Below are 16,576 nucleotides of genomic sequence, written 5' to 3'. Positions count from 1 at the left end.
GCAAGTGGGGTTTATATATATGTGGAATAATGTCCAGGGTGGGAGAAAACTCTTGTCTGCTTGAAGCAAGTATGAATGTTACAATTGACCACCTTGATTAGCATTTAATGGCCTTGCAGCTTCAAAGCCTGGCAGCTTCTTCCCTGGGGGAATCCTTTGTTGACTCTGATTTTAGAGTTTTTTTAATACTTGTAGCCAGATGGTGTTCATTTTCATGGTTTCCTCCTTTCTGTTGAAATTGTCCACATGCTTGTGGGTTTCAATAGCTTCTCTGTGTAGTCTGACATGGTGGTTGTGAGAGTGGTCCAGCATTTCTGTGTTCTCAAATAATATGCTGTGTCCAGGTTATTTATTTATTTTATTTATTTAAAACATTTATATTCCACCCTTCTCACCCCGCAAGGGACTCAGGGCGGAGCACAACATTCAATGCAGGGACATAAAACCATACAAACACTTATATTCAGATTAAAAGTTGCTTAAAAACCATCTCAGGACACCATTTTGCCTCATTGCACTGCCCCAATGGTTGGTTCATTAGATGCTCTGCTATGGCTGACTTCTCTGGTTGAATTAGTCTGCAGTGCCTTTCATGTTCCTTGATTCGTGTTTGGGCAAAGCTGTATTTGGTGGTCCCTATGTAGACTTGTCCACCGCTGCATGGAATACAGTAGAAGTCAGCCAAAGCAGAGCACCTTATGAACCAACTTGGGCACAGCACAAGCATGTAGCCGGGGGGGGGGGGGGGGGGGCTTGGAGGGCTTGGGGGGCTTCACCCCCCCCCCAAATTCTCATGGTGGTCTGCAAAAAGGCCTTACTGATACATTATTTAAACTGTTATGTTTGTTCATATCATAGAATCATAGAATCATAGAATCATAGAATCAAAGAGTTGGAAGAGACCTCATGGGCCATCCAGTCCAACCCCCTGCCAAGAAGCAGGAATATTGCATTCAAATCACCCCTGACAAATGGCCATCCGGCCTCTGTTTAAAAGCTTCCAAAGAAGGAGCCTCCACCACATTCCGGGGCAGAGAGTTCCACTGCTGAACGGCTCTCACAGTCAGGAAGTTCTTCCTCATGTTCAGATGGAATCTCCTCTCTTGTAGTTTGAAGCCATTGTTCCGCGTCCTAGTCTCCAAGGAAGCAGAAAACAAGCTTGCTCCCTCCTCCCTGTGGCTTCCTCTCACATATTTATACATGGCTATCATATCTCCTCTCAGCCTTCTCTTCTTCAGGCTAAACATGCCCAGTTCCCTAAGCCGCTCCTCATAGGGCTTGTTCTCCAGACCCTTGATCATTTTAGTCGCCCTCCTCTGGACACATTCCAGCTTGTCAATATCTCTCTTGAATTGTGGCGCCCAGAATTGGACACAGTATTCCAGGTGTGGTCTAACCAAAGCAGAATAGAGGGGTAGCATTACTTCCTTAGATCTGATCTGATCTCCATGCTTGATATATCTCATATGCATGGGGGTATTGGGGTAACGATACAAAAGGTTTGCTAGGATAGACCCTCTTTCACTCAGACTCAGCCCCCCCCCATCAAACTCAGCCCCCCCCCCCCCCCCCAATCAAAATCCTGGCTACGGGTCTGGCACAGCATATTATTTGAGAACACAGAAATGCTGGACCACTCTAACAGTCAACATGTCAGAACACATAGAGAAGCGACTGAAATCCATAAGCAGGTGGACAATTTCAATAGAAAGGAGGAAACCATGAAAGCGAGCACAATTTGGCTATTAGTATTTTAAAAAATCAGGCAGCAACCAGCCAGGCTTTGAAGCTACAAGGCCATTAAATGGTAATCAAAGTGGCCATTTGCAACATTCACACTTGCCTCAAGCAGACAAGAGTTCTTTCTCCCAGTCTGGACATTCCACATATATTGTCGAAGGCTTTCATGGCCGGAATCACTTGGTTGATACAGGTTTTTTCGGGCTATATGGCCATGGTCTAGAGGCATTTTTTCCTGACGTTTCACCTGCATCTATGGCAAGCATCCTCAGAGGTAGTGAGACTATAACTGTCAAAGACTATAACAATAGGGTTGTTGTGTGTTTTCCAAGCTACATGGCCATGTTCCAGAAGCATTCTCTCCTTACGTTTCACCTGCATCTATGGCAGGCATCCTCAGAGGTTGTGAGGTCTGTTGTGAGACCTCACTACCTCTGAGGATGCTTGCCATAGATGCAGGCAAAATGTCAGGAGAGAATGCCTCTAGACCATGGCCATATAGCCTGAAAAAAACTACAACAACCAAATTCCACATATATATAAAAGCCACTTGCCTAGTTTCCAACAGAGGATGCCTGCCATAGATGTGGGTGAAATGTCAGGAGAGAATGCTTCGGGAACATGGCCATGCAGCTCGGAAAACTCACAGCAACGCAGTGATTCTAGCCATGAAAGCCTTCAACAACACATTTGACTGGGGAAATGCCATTAAAGTATTTTTGCACGTCACACTGCAGTTCCTTCACGTGCCGGGGCCATTTGCAGCCACCTTTTTGCCTCCCCCACCCTCAGAGGGTTGGAAGTGTCCTGGAAGGTGCCACCCACTGGGTTCCTGTCCTGTCTGCAGGGACAGGGTCCAAAATAGGAAGCAGTGAGCAGCAGAGGGAGCCTGGCGACTGTGTGCAAAGCAGGCCTTGGCAAAAATGTGAAAAGCCACAGCAGCAGAAGGGCAGACCATACACCCCCCACTCAACTGTGAGTGAGTGAGTGAGTGTGTGTTCCCTTTGCTGTAGCACTGGGTCTATTTATAGCCTGTCAGGCAGGAGCCCGGCACTCCTCAAGGCTCCCTACAACCGTCACAGGCAGCAGAGGGATAAATTTAGCTCACGCGTTCTTAAAGAGACAAGCGCCGCCCCTCCAGGTTGCTCCCATCCCTCCTTCATAAGGAACCCCCCCTCCCTTCACCCCAAGAGCTCCCCTTCCTGCTTGAGATCTCCCTCCTTCTTTGGCCCTGGGGAAGGCAAAGCTTCCCTCTTAACAGTTGGCTGGTTGCACTGCATCAGGGGGAAAAATGCGCTGCTTGATGAATGCCTTATGGTTCGCTAATTGAAAAAAAGTGGACATGTGCCCATGGCTCCCCTCCCGTGCATGCGCACAACGTGGGAAGGGGGGCTGCTCATGCACCTGAACACGTGCAGCTCCTCGCAGGCCAAGTGGCCTCAGATATTCCCTCCAAGGAATATTGCTCTGAGTTGCACTCATTCTCACAGAGAGCATGTAAGCGCATAGGGCTACCTCCTTTCAGGTTGTTTTTAGTGAAAGGGCTCCCGGCTCTGGCTCCCAAATGATAAGGAACAAAGAGCCCCCTTTCTTCAGGAATCTTATTATTGGGGGGCTTCTTCTAGGCCTCAAAGGGAGGGTGAAAGGTCATGCAACTCTGGAACCTGGTCATTCATTGTCCACTGCAGTCCAGCACCATGGACAGAGGCCAAAGCAGCAGGAGGCTCCTGCAAAGCTGCCACAAATCTCTTCAGACCCAACAGCCCCCTCCCACTCTGCCCCCCTCTCTGCAATTGGGACTCAGCTGCTGCTATTGTTGCCGTTTCCGGAGTGCAATGGGTGTCAAGGATTGGCACTGGCCCCCTTTCGGTGTGTTAATTCAGCGCTTGATGTGTACTGTGGCATTTGCCATTTCGGCATTCATGAATTCCTTACTTGCTATTCATGAATTCGTAATTGTCTCTTCTGTGCTGATGAATTGGGGATTATATAACTTGTTTATATAATCTACGGTTGGTGATTTGTGGGTCGCCTATACCATAGCGGCATATGGAGAAGTGGTCTACACTTGGATAGCAGTCAACGTGCAGAAAATGTGTGTTACAGTCCTAAAATCTCTGCTGCAAACAACAGCAAACCACACATTTTGCTTCAAGCTGTTCAACTAAACTGGTTCTTTCCTCAAAGCCCAAAAAGGCTGGGGAGCCATGGATGTTTTCCTACCTTCCCTTCCCTTTTTCATCCTTCATTTGCTTCCTTCATTTCCTTCCTTCATTTTCTTCCTTCTTTCTTTCTTTCCTTCCTTCATTCTTTACTTGCTTCTTTCCTTCCTTCTTTCCTTCTTCATCCATCCATCCATCCTTCCTTCTCTTCTTTTCTTCCTTCCTTCCTTCCTTCCTTCCTTCCTTCCTTCCTTCCTGCTTTTTCTTCCTTTCTCCCTTTTCTTCCTTCCTTCTTTTTTTCCTTCCTTTTCATCCTTCCTTCCCCCCCCCCTCCCTCCCTCCCTCCCTCCCTCCCTCCCTCTTTTTCTTCCTTCTTTCCCTTCCTTCCTTCCTTCCTTCCTTCCTTCCTTCCTTCCTTCCCTTCCTTCCTTCCTTCCTTCCTTCCTTCCTTCCTTCCCTTCCCTTCCCTTCCCTTCCCTTCCCTTCCCTTCCCTTCCCTTCCTTCCTTCCTCCCTCCCTCCCTCCCTCCCTCCCTCCCTTCCTTCCTTCCTTCCTTCCTTCCTTCATTTTCTTCCTTCCTCCTCCTTCTTTCTTTCCTTCCTTCTTTCCTTCCTTTTCTTCCTTCCCTTCCTTCCTTCCTTCTTTCCTTTTCTTCTTTCCTTCCTTTTCTTCCTTCCTTCCTTTTTACTCCCTGCATCAGCCACACAGATTGTCCCTCTACTTCCCCGCTTCCCATGTGCAGCCCCTTCCATCCCCTGCACACGCATGCACACACAAGAGGAGAGCCCTCTTCCCAGAGATTCGGAGCTGGCTGCAGTGAGTCACGAACGATTTAAGCCACGCAGTTGATGTTGAGGCGAGCGCAGCACTTACATCCTCCCAAGACACACACACACACACACATGCTTTCCTACAGTCCTGTGCTCTGGTTGTCATAGCAACAGCAGCCCATCATCATGCTGATTCGGCTTCTCCCGTCCTCTCCTTTTCCAGAATCACCACCACGGCTGCTTGCATGATGGACCTGAGGAGGTACCCCCTCGACCAGCAGAACTGCACCCTGGAGATCGAGAGCTGTGCGTACCAGCCCACTATTCTGCCCATCTGTCCAGCAGTTGTGCTTGCTGTGGGGCTTCCCTCAGTGGGGTGGCTTGGGTTGGGTTTGGGCTGGACCCAAAGGATGGCAGGCATACCATCCTTCTTCTCCCTTCCTTCCTTTTCTGCTCTGCTTTCGATGGGACTGAGCCCCAGACAGAATATACAAAGGCCATTCCTGGCTCTGACCCCCAAGAGCTGGACCCACAATGTCTGAACACAAAGCACTCCCTGCCAAACACAAACGCACACAGAGGCTGTTGGTTTCCATTTCAGTAAGGTGAATTTAGACCCAAAAGGGCCAATGCATGGTACTACTGAGTCTTATTCCAGCCATTCTAGTCTTTGAAGTTGTGGATTCAGGACCTAGGACAGCGCCTTCAATGCTGAGCAAGGAGCTGATGAAACCTTGCAGTGAATTCATCACCTGGATGACGTGGAAGCCATTCCTGTTATACCTTTTTGGGAAAACAGGCTTCCTCCAATAAAACAGGGAGGCGGCTGGGAAGTTAGACACACACACCAAGGCACTTCCAGCCTTTGCTTCTTTTCAGAATTGGATTTCTTCCTTCCAGAAGTGAAGTTGATAAGGCTGCAAATCAGGCAGCTGGATCTGGGTGGCACGTTGCCTCTGTACACAACCTTCCCAGTGGCTGGTGGTACCATTCTGGCCAGATTGGTGGTGAATCTGAGCTGTTAGGTTCAATTTTTTTTCCATGTCAAAAGCAACTTGAGAATCTGCAAGTTGCTTCTGGTGTGAGAGAATTGGCCATCTGCAAGGACATTGCACAGGGGACGCCCAGATTGATATATTCCCATGTGGGAGGCTTCTCTCATGTTCCTGCATGGGAAGCTGGAGCTGACAGATGGGAGCTCAGCCCACTCCCTGGATTCAAACCAGCCCTGCCAGCACAAGTGTTTAACCCATTGTGACACCAAGGGCCTAAAATAACCTCCAGTTGGGGTGATTCCACCATAAATATAGCAGAATACCAGAAGTAAGTTTCATGACCAGCAGAAACTTACGTGTGGTGAAATAGGATAGCCTTCTATATCTTAGGATGAATCAAGATTGCAGAGTCATAACTTTAGGTTCAAAAAGTATTTATGAAAGTAAAAGAAATACATGCTTGATAGAAAAGGTCTTGGAGCTAACTAGCTTGCTAAATCTCATCTTCTAAAAGAGGTAAAAGGTAAAAATATCCATGCAGCTACATTTGGGTTATTTTGCGCCTAACAAAATAACATATTGACATATATACTATATACTATGACATATATACTATATTATTAATATATTATTAATTATTAATAATATATTATTTATTATATTATATTCATAATATTTTATTATTATTATTCATACTATATTATTAATTCTATAGTTGTATATATAATATATAATACCAATATTGTGCTATGCTAATAATTATAATAAATTGTATGCACATATAATGTTGATCATAATATTGTAATACAATATAATATGAATAATAATTCAATATAATAATTCTATATTATAAATTACATGTAATATTACTAATAATATTGCAGTATAGTGGTGTAGTACAATATAGTAATACCTAATACTAATATTGTGCTATGCTAAAAACAGCATATATTGTATGAACATATAACTTGTAAGCCTCTCTGAGTTCCCTTCAGAGTGAGAAGGGTGGGATATAAATGTCATAAATAAATAAATAAATTCCCCAACACAGATTACCCCCACAAACACACACCGCCGCCACAAACCAAGACTCTCAGGTGCACCACACATGCACCTTCTGGAGCGTAGGGAGCTTTCCCATACAGAGGCAGCCCCTTCCCTTTGTCCCAGCACCCTCCGTACCCACCAGAAGCATGAGTGCCAACCCTCCAGGGGCTGCCCTCTTAGTCCTCATTGCAGGTGCAGTAGCTCTCCCCTTGACCCCGCTTGACTCAGGGCTACCAGGTCTAATAATGCAATGATCCCTGCCTCAGCCCTCAGCTGAGACCTGACCATGTCCTCCTCTCCTTCCATCCAGATGGCTACACGGTTGATGACATTGTATTCTTCTGGCAAGGAAACAACTCGGCTGTGACTGGGATGAAGGATCTGGAGCTGCCCCAGTTCACCATCATTGAGCAGAGGCTGGTCACCAGGGAAGTCGTCTTCACCACAGGTCAGCCTGGAGTCCCTGAGCAGGTTCCCTAAGTTACCCTTGGGGCTGGGGGTCTCGGCCAAGGGGCTGCTGCTGAGAGAGCCCTTCCTCACTTGGATGTGAATCCCAGAATCCTATCTGGAGATGGTTGGCCACACAGAGGGATGGTTGCCCCCTCCCCTCTGCTCCACACACACATATGGCTCCAGGCCAGAGCTGTGCTTTGGACACATCATGAGAAGGCAGGATTCACTAGAACAAGCAATTAACACTAATAAGGCAGAAGGCAGTAGGAGAAAACGAAGACTGTGTTATCGCAAAGAAGAAAGGCTCCTGCCCTCTTGCTGGCCTGACTGAGAAGGGGGTCTGGTGTTGGGGTCCCATTGAAAGGGGTCCTGGCTTGCCAAAGCACTGGGTGGGAAAGACCTTTCTTTGGAGATGGTGCCCACTGGCCCATATATGCTTTCTCCACATTGGTTGTCTTTAGAGCACTGAGGTGGCGTCTGTTGGGGCTGCCACCTGCTAGCACTTCCGGTTTTTCTAAATGCACTGTTGTTTTGTTGTCCTCTCATTGTCAGGCTCCTACCTTCGATTATCCCTCAGTTTCCGGATCAAGAGAAACATCGGATACTTCATCTTGCAGACGTACATGCCCTCAGTCCTCATCACCATCCTCTCTTGGGTCTCTTTCTGGATCAATTACGACGCCTCTGCTGCCCGGGTCGCACTAGGTGAGTCTTTTGTCTACATGGCTAAGGGTCAGAGAGAGAAAGGGAATGCTGTTCTTTGAATGAGATTTTTTCCCCATGTCAGGAGTGACTTGAGAAACTGCAAGTCACTTCTGGTGTGAGAGAATTGGCCATCTGCAAGGATGTTGCCCAGGGGATGCCTGGATGTTTTACCATCCTGTGGGAGGCTTCACTCATGTCCCCGCAAGGGAAGCTGGAGCTGACAGATGGAAGCTCACACCACTTCCCAGATTCAAACCACCAACCTTCAGTCAGCAGTTCTGCCGGCACAAGGGTTTAACCCACTACTCCACCAGGGGTTCCCCTTGAATGGGTTCAGTCCCACAACATGCCATAGCATCCATGTGGGGCTGAAGGAGCCCCATGGTCAGCTGAGAAAGGCATCTCTGTGAGCAAGGGAACTGCATAGCTTGCTCTCCTTCTGTCCCTTGGTCAAGGAAGACTTTAAACAAGGGCCAAAAGTATCCAGAGGCTTCCATAGTTCTGTAGTTATGTTGCAAAATTTATTTATTTACAACAGGGGTCCTCAAACTAAGGCCCAGGGGCCGGATACGGCCCCTCAAGGTCATTTATCTGGCCCTCGCTCAGGGTCAACCTAAGTCTGAAATGACTTGAAAGCACACAACAACAACAACAATCCTATCTCATCAGCCAAAAGCAGGCCCACACTTCCCATTGAAATACTAATAAGTTTATATTTGTTAACATTGTTCTTCATTTTAATTATTGTGTTGTTTTAAAGTGTTTTTTTGCAATCCAAATAAGAAAGGTGCAGTGTGCATAAGAATTCATTCATGTTTTTTCAAATTATAATCCAGCCCTCTAACAGTTTGATGAACTGGGACCTGGCCCTCTATTTAAAAAGTTCGAGGATCCCTGATTTACAACATTTATATGCCGCCCTTCTCACCCCAAAGGGGACTCAGAGCGGCTTACAAGATATATATACATACAATATATTATATTATTAGCATAGTGCAATATCAGTATTATATATTACTATATTGTACTATACCATTATATTGTAATATTATTAGTAATATTACATGTAATATAGAATGTATAATTATAATAGCATATTATTAGTAGTAATATATTGTATTACATTATAATATTATATGTATATACAATATATTATATTACATTACATTATATTATTAGCATAGCACAGGAGACAAGGTAGAACTGTCTTCTTGCCCCCTCTCTCTTCACTCTGGCCCAGAGCAGCAGTTTGTCCTGGGGGGAAGGGTCCCCAACCGATGACATATGCAGGAGACAAGATGGAACTGTCTTCTTGCCCCTCCCTCTTCACTCTGGCCCAGAGTGGCAGACAGACACACAGGATCCCAGCTCCACTGAGCCATTTTCACAAAGTGTCTTGAGCAGGCATCCTCAAACTGTGGCCCTCCAGCTGTTTTGGCCTCCAACTCCCAGAAGCCCTTGCCAGCTTGTTCACTGGCCAGGAATTCTGGGAGTTGGAGGCCCAAACAGCTGGAGGGCCACAGTTTGAGGATGCCTGGTCTTGAGCCTCTGCTGCCTTTCATTTCCATTAGATGGATCAGGTGGGTGGCAAAGCAGAATGGCTCAGGACTTTTGAGTATCTTTGTACATGTACTAGATGTCAAAGGGCAGACCTGCCTACAGAGCCTATGTCGTTACCCAGTTCTGTCTATTACCAAAGAGGCCAAATGGCCTCTTTGTACTATGACTGTCCATTTTATATCCTGCACAAAGAAACTCAAGCACACAAGCCACCATATTTTACATTCACTGATCCATCTCATTGTGTGCATGTGTTGAGCAAGGAGCTAACCGCCGTGGTGGATCCTTCTCCTTGTAGGGGTGACTACGGTGCTCACCATGACTACCATCAACACCCACCTGCGGGAGACCCTCCCCAAGATCCCCTACGTCAAAGCCATCGATGTCTATCTCATGGGCTGCTTCGTCTTCGTGTTCCTGGCGCTCCTGGAATACGCCTTTGTCAACTACATCTTCTTTGGCCGAGGCCCTCGCCAGCAGAAGAAGCAGAGCGAGCGCATCAGCAAGGCCAACAATGAGAGGCACCGATACGAGGAGAAGCGGGTGAGAGCCTAGGCAGGGAGGGAGGTGTCTGCCTTCCCCTCTCCCCAATTGCCCCATTGCAGAATTGGGGGACCTCTGTCTGTTTAGAGTCGGTAAGCCCTTCTGCTTGAGGGTGTGTTAGGGGCCCCCAAAGCTTTCCTTGTGCATCTCCCAGGGATCTGTCCTTAGTGGAAGGAGAACATCTGCCCCTCGGATGACCTAGGGGCAGGGAAGGCCTTCACACTGAGCTGAGCACTGCTTCTCACCTTCCAGGTCGACCCGTATGGCAACATCCTCCTCAGCACGCTGGAGATGAACAATGAGCTCCTGGCGGCAGACATGATGAGCGCGGTGGGAGACTCGCGGAACTCTGTAATGTCCTACGAAGGGTCAGGGATCCAGTTCCGGAAGCCGCTGCCCCCGCGAGATGGCTTCGGCCACCACCCGGCCTTGGACCGCCACGGCCCACTAGCCGCCCACCACCACCACACCGCCTCTGCCATCCGCAACCGTGCCAACTGCCGCCTGCGCCGGCGGTCGTCAAAGCTGAAGCTCAAGATCCCAGACCTGGCTGATGTCAGCACCATTGACAAGTGGTCGCGGTTCATTTTCCCCATCACCTTCGGGTTCTTCAACCTGGTGTACTGGTTGTACTATGTGAATTGACACACCTGTCGGCTGCAGAGGAGAAGGGGAAAGACACTCAGACTATGACAACACCGCAGGAGTGCTGCAGTCTTCGGGGTTTGGGTTTTTCTCTTAATTACGGCAATTGCTTGGTTCTCACTCCCTTCCCCTCACGCCGCTGCCCCATCTTTGGTTGTCTTTCTCTTCTCCATTGCTCCTGTTTTTGGCACATGATGTACACACAGCTTCGGTGTGAGGTAACATGGGTTTGTGGAGGGGGGACTGGCTTTCAGGGATCAGTGTGGGGTATCCCCTCTCCCTCTTTTTTAAGTCTTTGCTTGAAATGCTTCATGGGAGGTGGGGGGGGGGTGGCTTTTCCTTTCAAAAACATGCATCTTTGCAGCTGACGCAAGATGTCCCAGGAGTGTGATGGTGGTGGGGGCTCAGTGACCACCCTTTGACTCCCTCACTTCCCACTCCTTGGTGTCATTTTATCTGCTTCCTATTTGTCTCCCTGTCCCATTTCTTCTTTGGAAAGTTTGGCCAACATTCCCATCTTGCATGAGCTTCGTTTCTTTAATCCCTCTTTCTGCCTCAAATGTATACAAGAGTCTGTCTAAAAACCATGAAATGTCCATTCTGCATCATCCGTCTGGGCAGAAACAGGGAACAATGACTTGGGGGGTGGGTGGGTTGGGGGGAAATCCAGAGTCAAAGGCACATTTGGAAGCTGCCTTTTCTGGCCTCTGGGCATTCAGAGCTGTCTCCCTTTTTTCTGGTGTGAATGTCTGAACCCGTGTGTCGACGTGTGTGTGAGCTTGTTTCCAGGGAAAGAGTGGGCTTGTTATGTCTTTTATAAGAAGAGTCTCTCCCTCCCTCTTTCTCTTTCTCTCTCTCTCTGTGAGGTATAACTGCTAATAGGGGTGTGGGGTGTGGGGAGTCCTGTGTGTGTATTTGTGGTGGGAGTCTCAAAAATGCAGGGAGCCTCCAGTCTCAGAGAGGTTCAGGCAGACAAATGCAACGGGAAGAGGAAGGAAAGGGAAGGGATGGAAAGGGGATAGAAAGGGAAAAGCGAAGGGCCTATCACAGGGTTGTCCGGGAAGGAGAGCCCCACAAAGACTTGGGCATGCCAAGAAAGACACTTTGTGCCCGGCACCTGAGGGACATCCTATAGCCAGCGCCTTCAGCAAAGGGACAACAGGTGTGTTTTGTACGCACCAGAATTGCTCACCTTGATGACAGGCCTCTTCCCCATCTTCTGGCAAGATCGTGTGAGATCCAGAGTCTTGTAAACATCCAGGAGGCCTCATGAGGCAGAGGAAAGCCAAAGCAGCACTTTGGGAACTGTCAGCGGTTTTGGGAGCCATAGCACACCTGCCTTTAGCTTCAGCCGCTCTGACCTAAAATACCCGCCTTTCTGCAAGCACCGTGTGCGAAAGAACTGAGGAGTGCCGTGCCGCAGTCACACTGAGGGACCCTTACAGCCCTTGTCTGCTGTCGCTCACCAGCACTTTGTGCCTCCATCAAGGCTTGCTGCCTCCTCTCCAGCGTTCCCCTTGCCTCCTCCAACCCTCCTTGGTGCCAAAGGACGAGAACTAGAGCTAGCCTCCTCAGCCAACAGATGCAAGGCAACAGGTTGGGAACAAGCTCTTTATGTCCAATGCTTTTCAACCCTTGTGTGGAGGACAGCTTTTTCCAGAGTCCATTTGCCTGGCAGGAAGATTGCTTCCTCTCTCCCTCTTGAACCCTCTTTCTCTCTTTCTCAGTGGCTCACTTTTCAGAAGCAAACATTCTGCTGATCAGACCCAGTAAGATGTTGGAGGAATTTATTATTCGGAGGAAGGGACAAAATCTCAGCAGCTGCTTTCTAGAGGCGGAGGGCTGGTAACCAATCCTGGACTACACAGCCTGCTGGTCAGAGGTTGCAATGAAGAGAACATGTTCCTCACATTCAGCTTCCTCACTCAGAAAGCTGATGGGTCCAAAGCATACCGAGCCCCGATGCCTGCCTTCTGCCTTTCTTCCCTCTCCTGACCCTTTTGCACATAAAGGCAAAGAAGATCCATGCTTTCATATATCTCCAAACACGCTCATCCCTACTGCCATCTTGGACTAAGGAGAGGGAGTGGAATAAGAGCGTCGATCCTGTCAGGAGGCAGGCAATCGACTCAGTGCCAAAGGCAGGGTCCCCTTCTGCCACCTGCGTTCACAGAGACCTCAGTGAAACCCTTCTGCTGGAGGAAGCTTCCGCTCACTTGCTGCCTCTACCAAAGTGCACCCCATTTATTTTGCCCAAAGCTTCTGTCAAACATTTGCTTGGCCAATGTCTTGCCAGTCCAGCAGCAGTTGTGGCTCTTACTGGCCGAGCCTGGCCAAGAGTGCAGGTGCCTCATCCTTTTCCAGGAGGACCCGCTCTGTTTCCTTGCTCCTTGGGCACTGCACCTTCTCCTCAAGCCAGGCTAGGGCTGCCTGCTGCTCCTCTGGCACTGCTTCTTCACAGAGGCAACACGGGGGTAAAGGGGGCAAAGGTCAGGTGATTGGAGAGGAGAGGCTGGGCCCCTTGTGTTTTCATCATGGCAGGCTGAGCATGCTGGGAATCTCAGGGCAGCACAGTGCACACACATGCTCTATTTTCTTTTGCTGGCACAAAACGCAGCCACCGCCGCCACCACCACTCAGGGACTTCTATGCACTGGGGACACCATCCAATCCATCCCTCCACCTTGAGGCACTACAAACCTCCTCAGAGATGGGTGAACACATTGGAATAAGCGTGCGGATAAAATGCCAGGCCAGGGGGAATGCCAAAATGGTGCATGAAGGCAATGTTATGCTTTCAGGGGCAGGGCAACACTGAGAAACCTACATATTCACTAAATGGGAGATGTTCCGGATGTGCGGGGCAAATAGATGTACCTGGCTGTCTTCAGCAGTGGACATGGAGCTCAATGGCATTGGTGGAGGCCTCCAGATGCTGGGCAATTGGAGGAAGGCATCAGCTCTTTGAGAGCAATGGCAGGAAGCAAGACATTCTGTGGGTCACTTTAGTTCCTTAAGAAACACTACAGGAGGAGATAGCACCCCGTTTGTGGTGCCATATAGTTCGTAGCATATTGGAAAGACTGCTATGGGAGGTAGCTGGAATGGAAGACCAAGAGATTGAAGTAACGCCGGTCTCTGCTCACCCAGTCTTTGTCTACTGACTGACTGCGAGGCATGGTTAAAGGAGAAGGAGAGAGGCTGGCCTCAGGCCTTCATTGTTCTCCGGAGCATCTTCTCGGGCCGAAAAGCAAGGAGCTCATTACAGGACTGCGAGCGGTGGTTTGGCAGCAGAGAGGCAGACCTCCTTGACAGCCAAAAGATTCTCGGTTCAGTCCCTGGAAGTGTCTTTCTTGCCCTTGCTCTTTCCCCATCATATGCCCCACAGGCGCTTCTTGCCTTTTCTGCCAAATTCCTCCTCCTGCAAACCCGGGAAACGTGCAAAGGAGAGCGGCTGGCTCCAGTCTGGCGACGTCAACGCATGGCATTGCCTCCCAGCACTACCTCCCCAAACTCGCTTTTTCAGCATTTTATTCACAGCGAAGAAGTGTGTTCAGCGGTGGGAACTGTGTGAGGGGTCTGCCCTGGCCCTCCCACCTCCAGCAGTACAGAAATGGCATCAAGGGCAGATCTGGGGGCAGTTTAGGTAATTGCATGGCTGGCAAAGCCCTCTGGCCTCCACAACGATCCAAAGGAGAGTGCTATTAGCTATACAGCATAAAGTCAGGCAAAGGCTATCATGGGAGCACATGAGCAGGATTCTTCTCCCTTTTCTTCTCCAGAGGAACAAGGACTTTTTGTGGATGCAGGGAGAAGAAGAGCCTCCCCTTCGCTTTGCACAACCCACCCATCTTCACAAGATCACAAAGCTCAGTGGAAGTTGGCTTTGGGGCGCCAGTTTCTCCCCTCCTCCTGTGCTCTGACCCAGCTGAACTTTGTCAAGGTGGGATGCTCTTCATTTAACCCAGTCCAAAATGTGGGGAATGACCCTCCTTCTTTGAGGCTGGTCAGGTCAAGGGTTTCAGGGTGCAAGGACAGGGCCCATTTGCACAGAGCGAGGCCGGCCCCATATAAACCTATCAGCATCTTTCTGGTGGCTTGGCTTTGGTTTCTTTCGCTCAGGATGGCCAAAAGGCTCCAGCAAATGGTGCTGGCAAAAGCTGAGTTCCTTGGGAGTTTTCCTTCCAAGTCTTTCTTGTGGGTCAAACGGGCAGCTATTGCTCAAGTCAGAAGGTGAGGCGTCAACGCTGCTCTTGGTCTGTGGGTCGGTCAAAGGGGGGAAAGCGCTTCAGACACAAAACCGGGACAGATGTGGAACTGGCCCCTGGAAGCCCCTGACCCAAAACAGACTGATGTTGCAGAACGAACTGCTGCGAATCATTTCTGACCTCCTCTGAGCGGTTACTTTGCATCTTGTACAGTGTTTCCAAATTTGGGGAGGGGGGGAGCAGGGAGGATGCCCCCCCTTTTCGGTTCTATTTCTTTGATTTGCATTTTTCTGCATGAAATTAAGTCCTGGATCTTTGTCTCTTCTACTTCTTCTTCTTCTCCTCCACAAAATCAGATCCTGCTTTAAAAAGTGTACAAACCAGAAAAAAAGGAAAGAATGTTTCTAGCAAAGTGATTTAGGTGTAGATTTTTTGTATAAAAAAAAGGCAAGCGACAAAAAAAAGAAGAAAAAAAATAGAAATAAAAATAACCTAAAGAGCCATCTTTGTCTACTCTACAGGTGTGAAAATGCGATTGGCGGGGAGGCACTTCCTGTTCCCCCGGCAGCCACTTCCTGCGATGGAGCCGCCAATTTGGCCCTGCTTTTGCTTGAAAGGGAAGCGGCTGCTGAGGCAGGAAGCGTGGCCCACCAATCGTGCCACGGGTGTACTTTCAAAAACTGTCTCCTATTTATTATTATTATTATTATTATTATTATTATTATTATTATTATTATTATTTTCCGTTGGCTTTTTCGTGATCCTGTTGCTTTAAAAGTAACAGTTTTTGGAAGTTGACAATGAGCGAATGTTTAAAAAAACGAACTCGAAAATAGTTTACAGTTTTGTACAAAACATGATCAATATTAACAAAATGTTTTTTAAAAGATCAAGAGTGCCAAACAAAATGTTAATGTGTGTACATTCATGTTTTTTTCTTTTCTTTTTGTTTTGAAAATGTCTTCACAGACACACACACACACACACTTTTCCCCCTTTTTAAAAAAAGCAAATGGCAATGTACATGGACAAAATTGTATTTTAAAAATTGTTAAATATGAATTGGTCAGGAAAACTTTCTTGGTTTTTTTTTTTTTCTAACCCAAAAAGAAATTACACTTTCCAAATACAGCTTTTGGAAGACGACATGGTCATTTCCTTCTCCTGTTTGTCATCTGGTGTCAAACTGTTGTGCTTTCTGTCTTTCTTTTCATTTTTGGGCTGGATGGGGAGTGCCTTCAGTGGACGGGAGAGAAAGCAAATGCAAGGGAGTCTGGGGCAGCGGGATTCAGGCTCTCCTTCCTGCCCTTCTGTCTCTCTCCATTTCTGTTAATCTGCTCTGAAAGGAAATGGCAAAACCTTCTACAGGCCCAGGCCCATAGCCCGGGGGGGGGGGGAGCTTGAGGGGCTTCAGCCCCCCCCCCACCCGAAATTCCCAGGGTGGTCCATGAGAAGGCCTTACTGGTACATTATTTAAACTGTTATGTTTATTCATATCATGACCTGATCACCATGCTGAATATCTCCCATAGGCATGGCGGTATTGGGATGATACAAAAGGTTTGCTAGGGTAGATCCTCTCTCACTCAGACTCAGCCCCCCCCCCCATCAAACTCAACCCCCCCCCCCCACCCCCCGAATCAATATCCTGGCCACGGTACTGTACAGGCCTTGAGTGTTTCCCAAAAATAGAGCATCAGAGCATAAGACATCTCCTAAATAAGACCTAGTAGAGCAGTGTTTCTCAA

At 48.2% G+C, this 16,576-nt stretch overlaps 1 protein-coding gene across 1 annotated transcript in view; it reads left to right on the top strand.

Annotated features, from left to right (window-relative positions):
- Nucleotides 1-15,974, top strand: part of LOC132762930 (gamma-aminobutyric acid receptor subunit beta-4) — a 56,991-nt gene extending 41,017 nt beyond the window's left edge. Inside the window, exons 5-9 of the mRNA XM_060756181.2 lie at nt 4,896-4,978; nt 7,025-7,162; nt 7,720-7,872; nt 9,731-9,975; nt 10,228-15,974. Of these exons, the coding sequence (XP_060612164.1) occupies nt 4,896-4,978; nt 7,025-7,162; nt 7,720-7,872; nt 9,731-9,975; nt 10,228-10,620 (1,012 nt within the window). The 3' untranslated portion in view covers nt 10,621-15,974. The remainder of the gene's footprint in view (nt 1-4,895; nt 4,979-7,024; nt 7,163-7,719; nt 7,873-9,730; nt 9,976-10,227) is intronic.
- The last annotated feature ends 602 nt before the right edge of the window (nt 15,975-16,576 follow it).

The sequence above is a fragment of the Anolis sagrei genome, chromosome 10 (assembly GCF_037176765.1).
Source record: "Anolis sagrei isolate rAnoSag1 chromosome 10, rAnoSag1.mat, whole genome shotgun sequence".
Lineage (NCBI taxonomy): Eukaryota > Metazoa > Chordata > Lepidosauria > Squamata > Dactyloidae > Anolis > Anolis sagrei.
The sequence above is the reverse complement of the archived record's forward strand: the minus strand, read 5'-3'. Positions and strand labels throughout refer to the sequence as shown.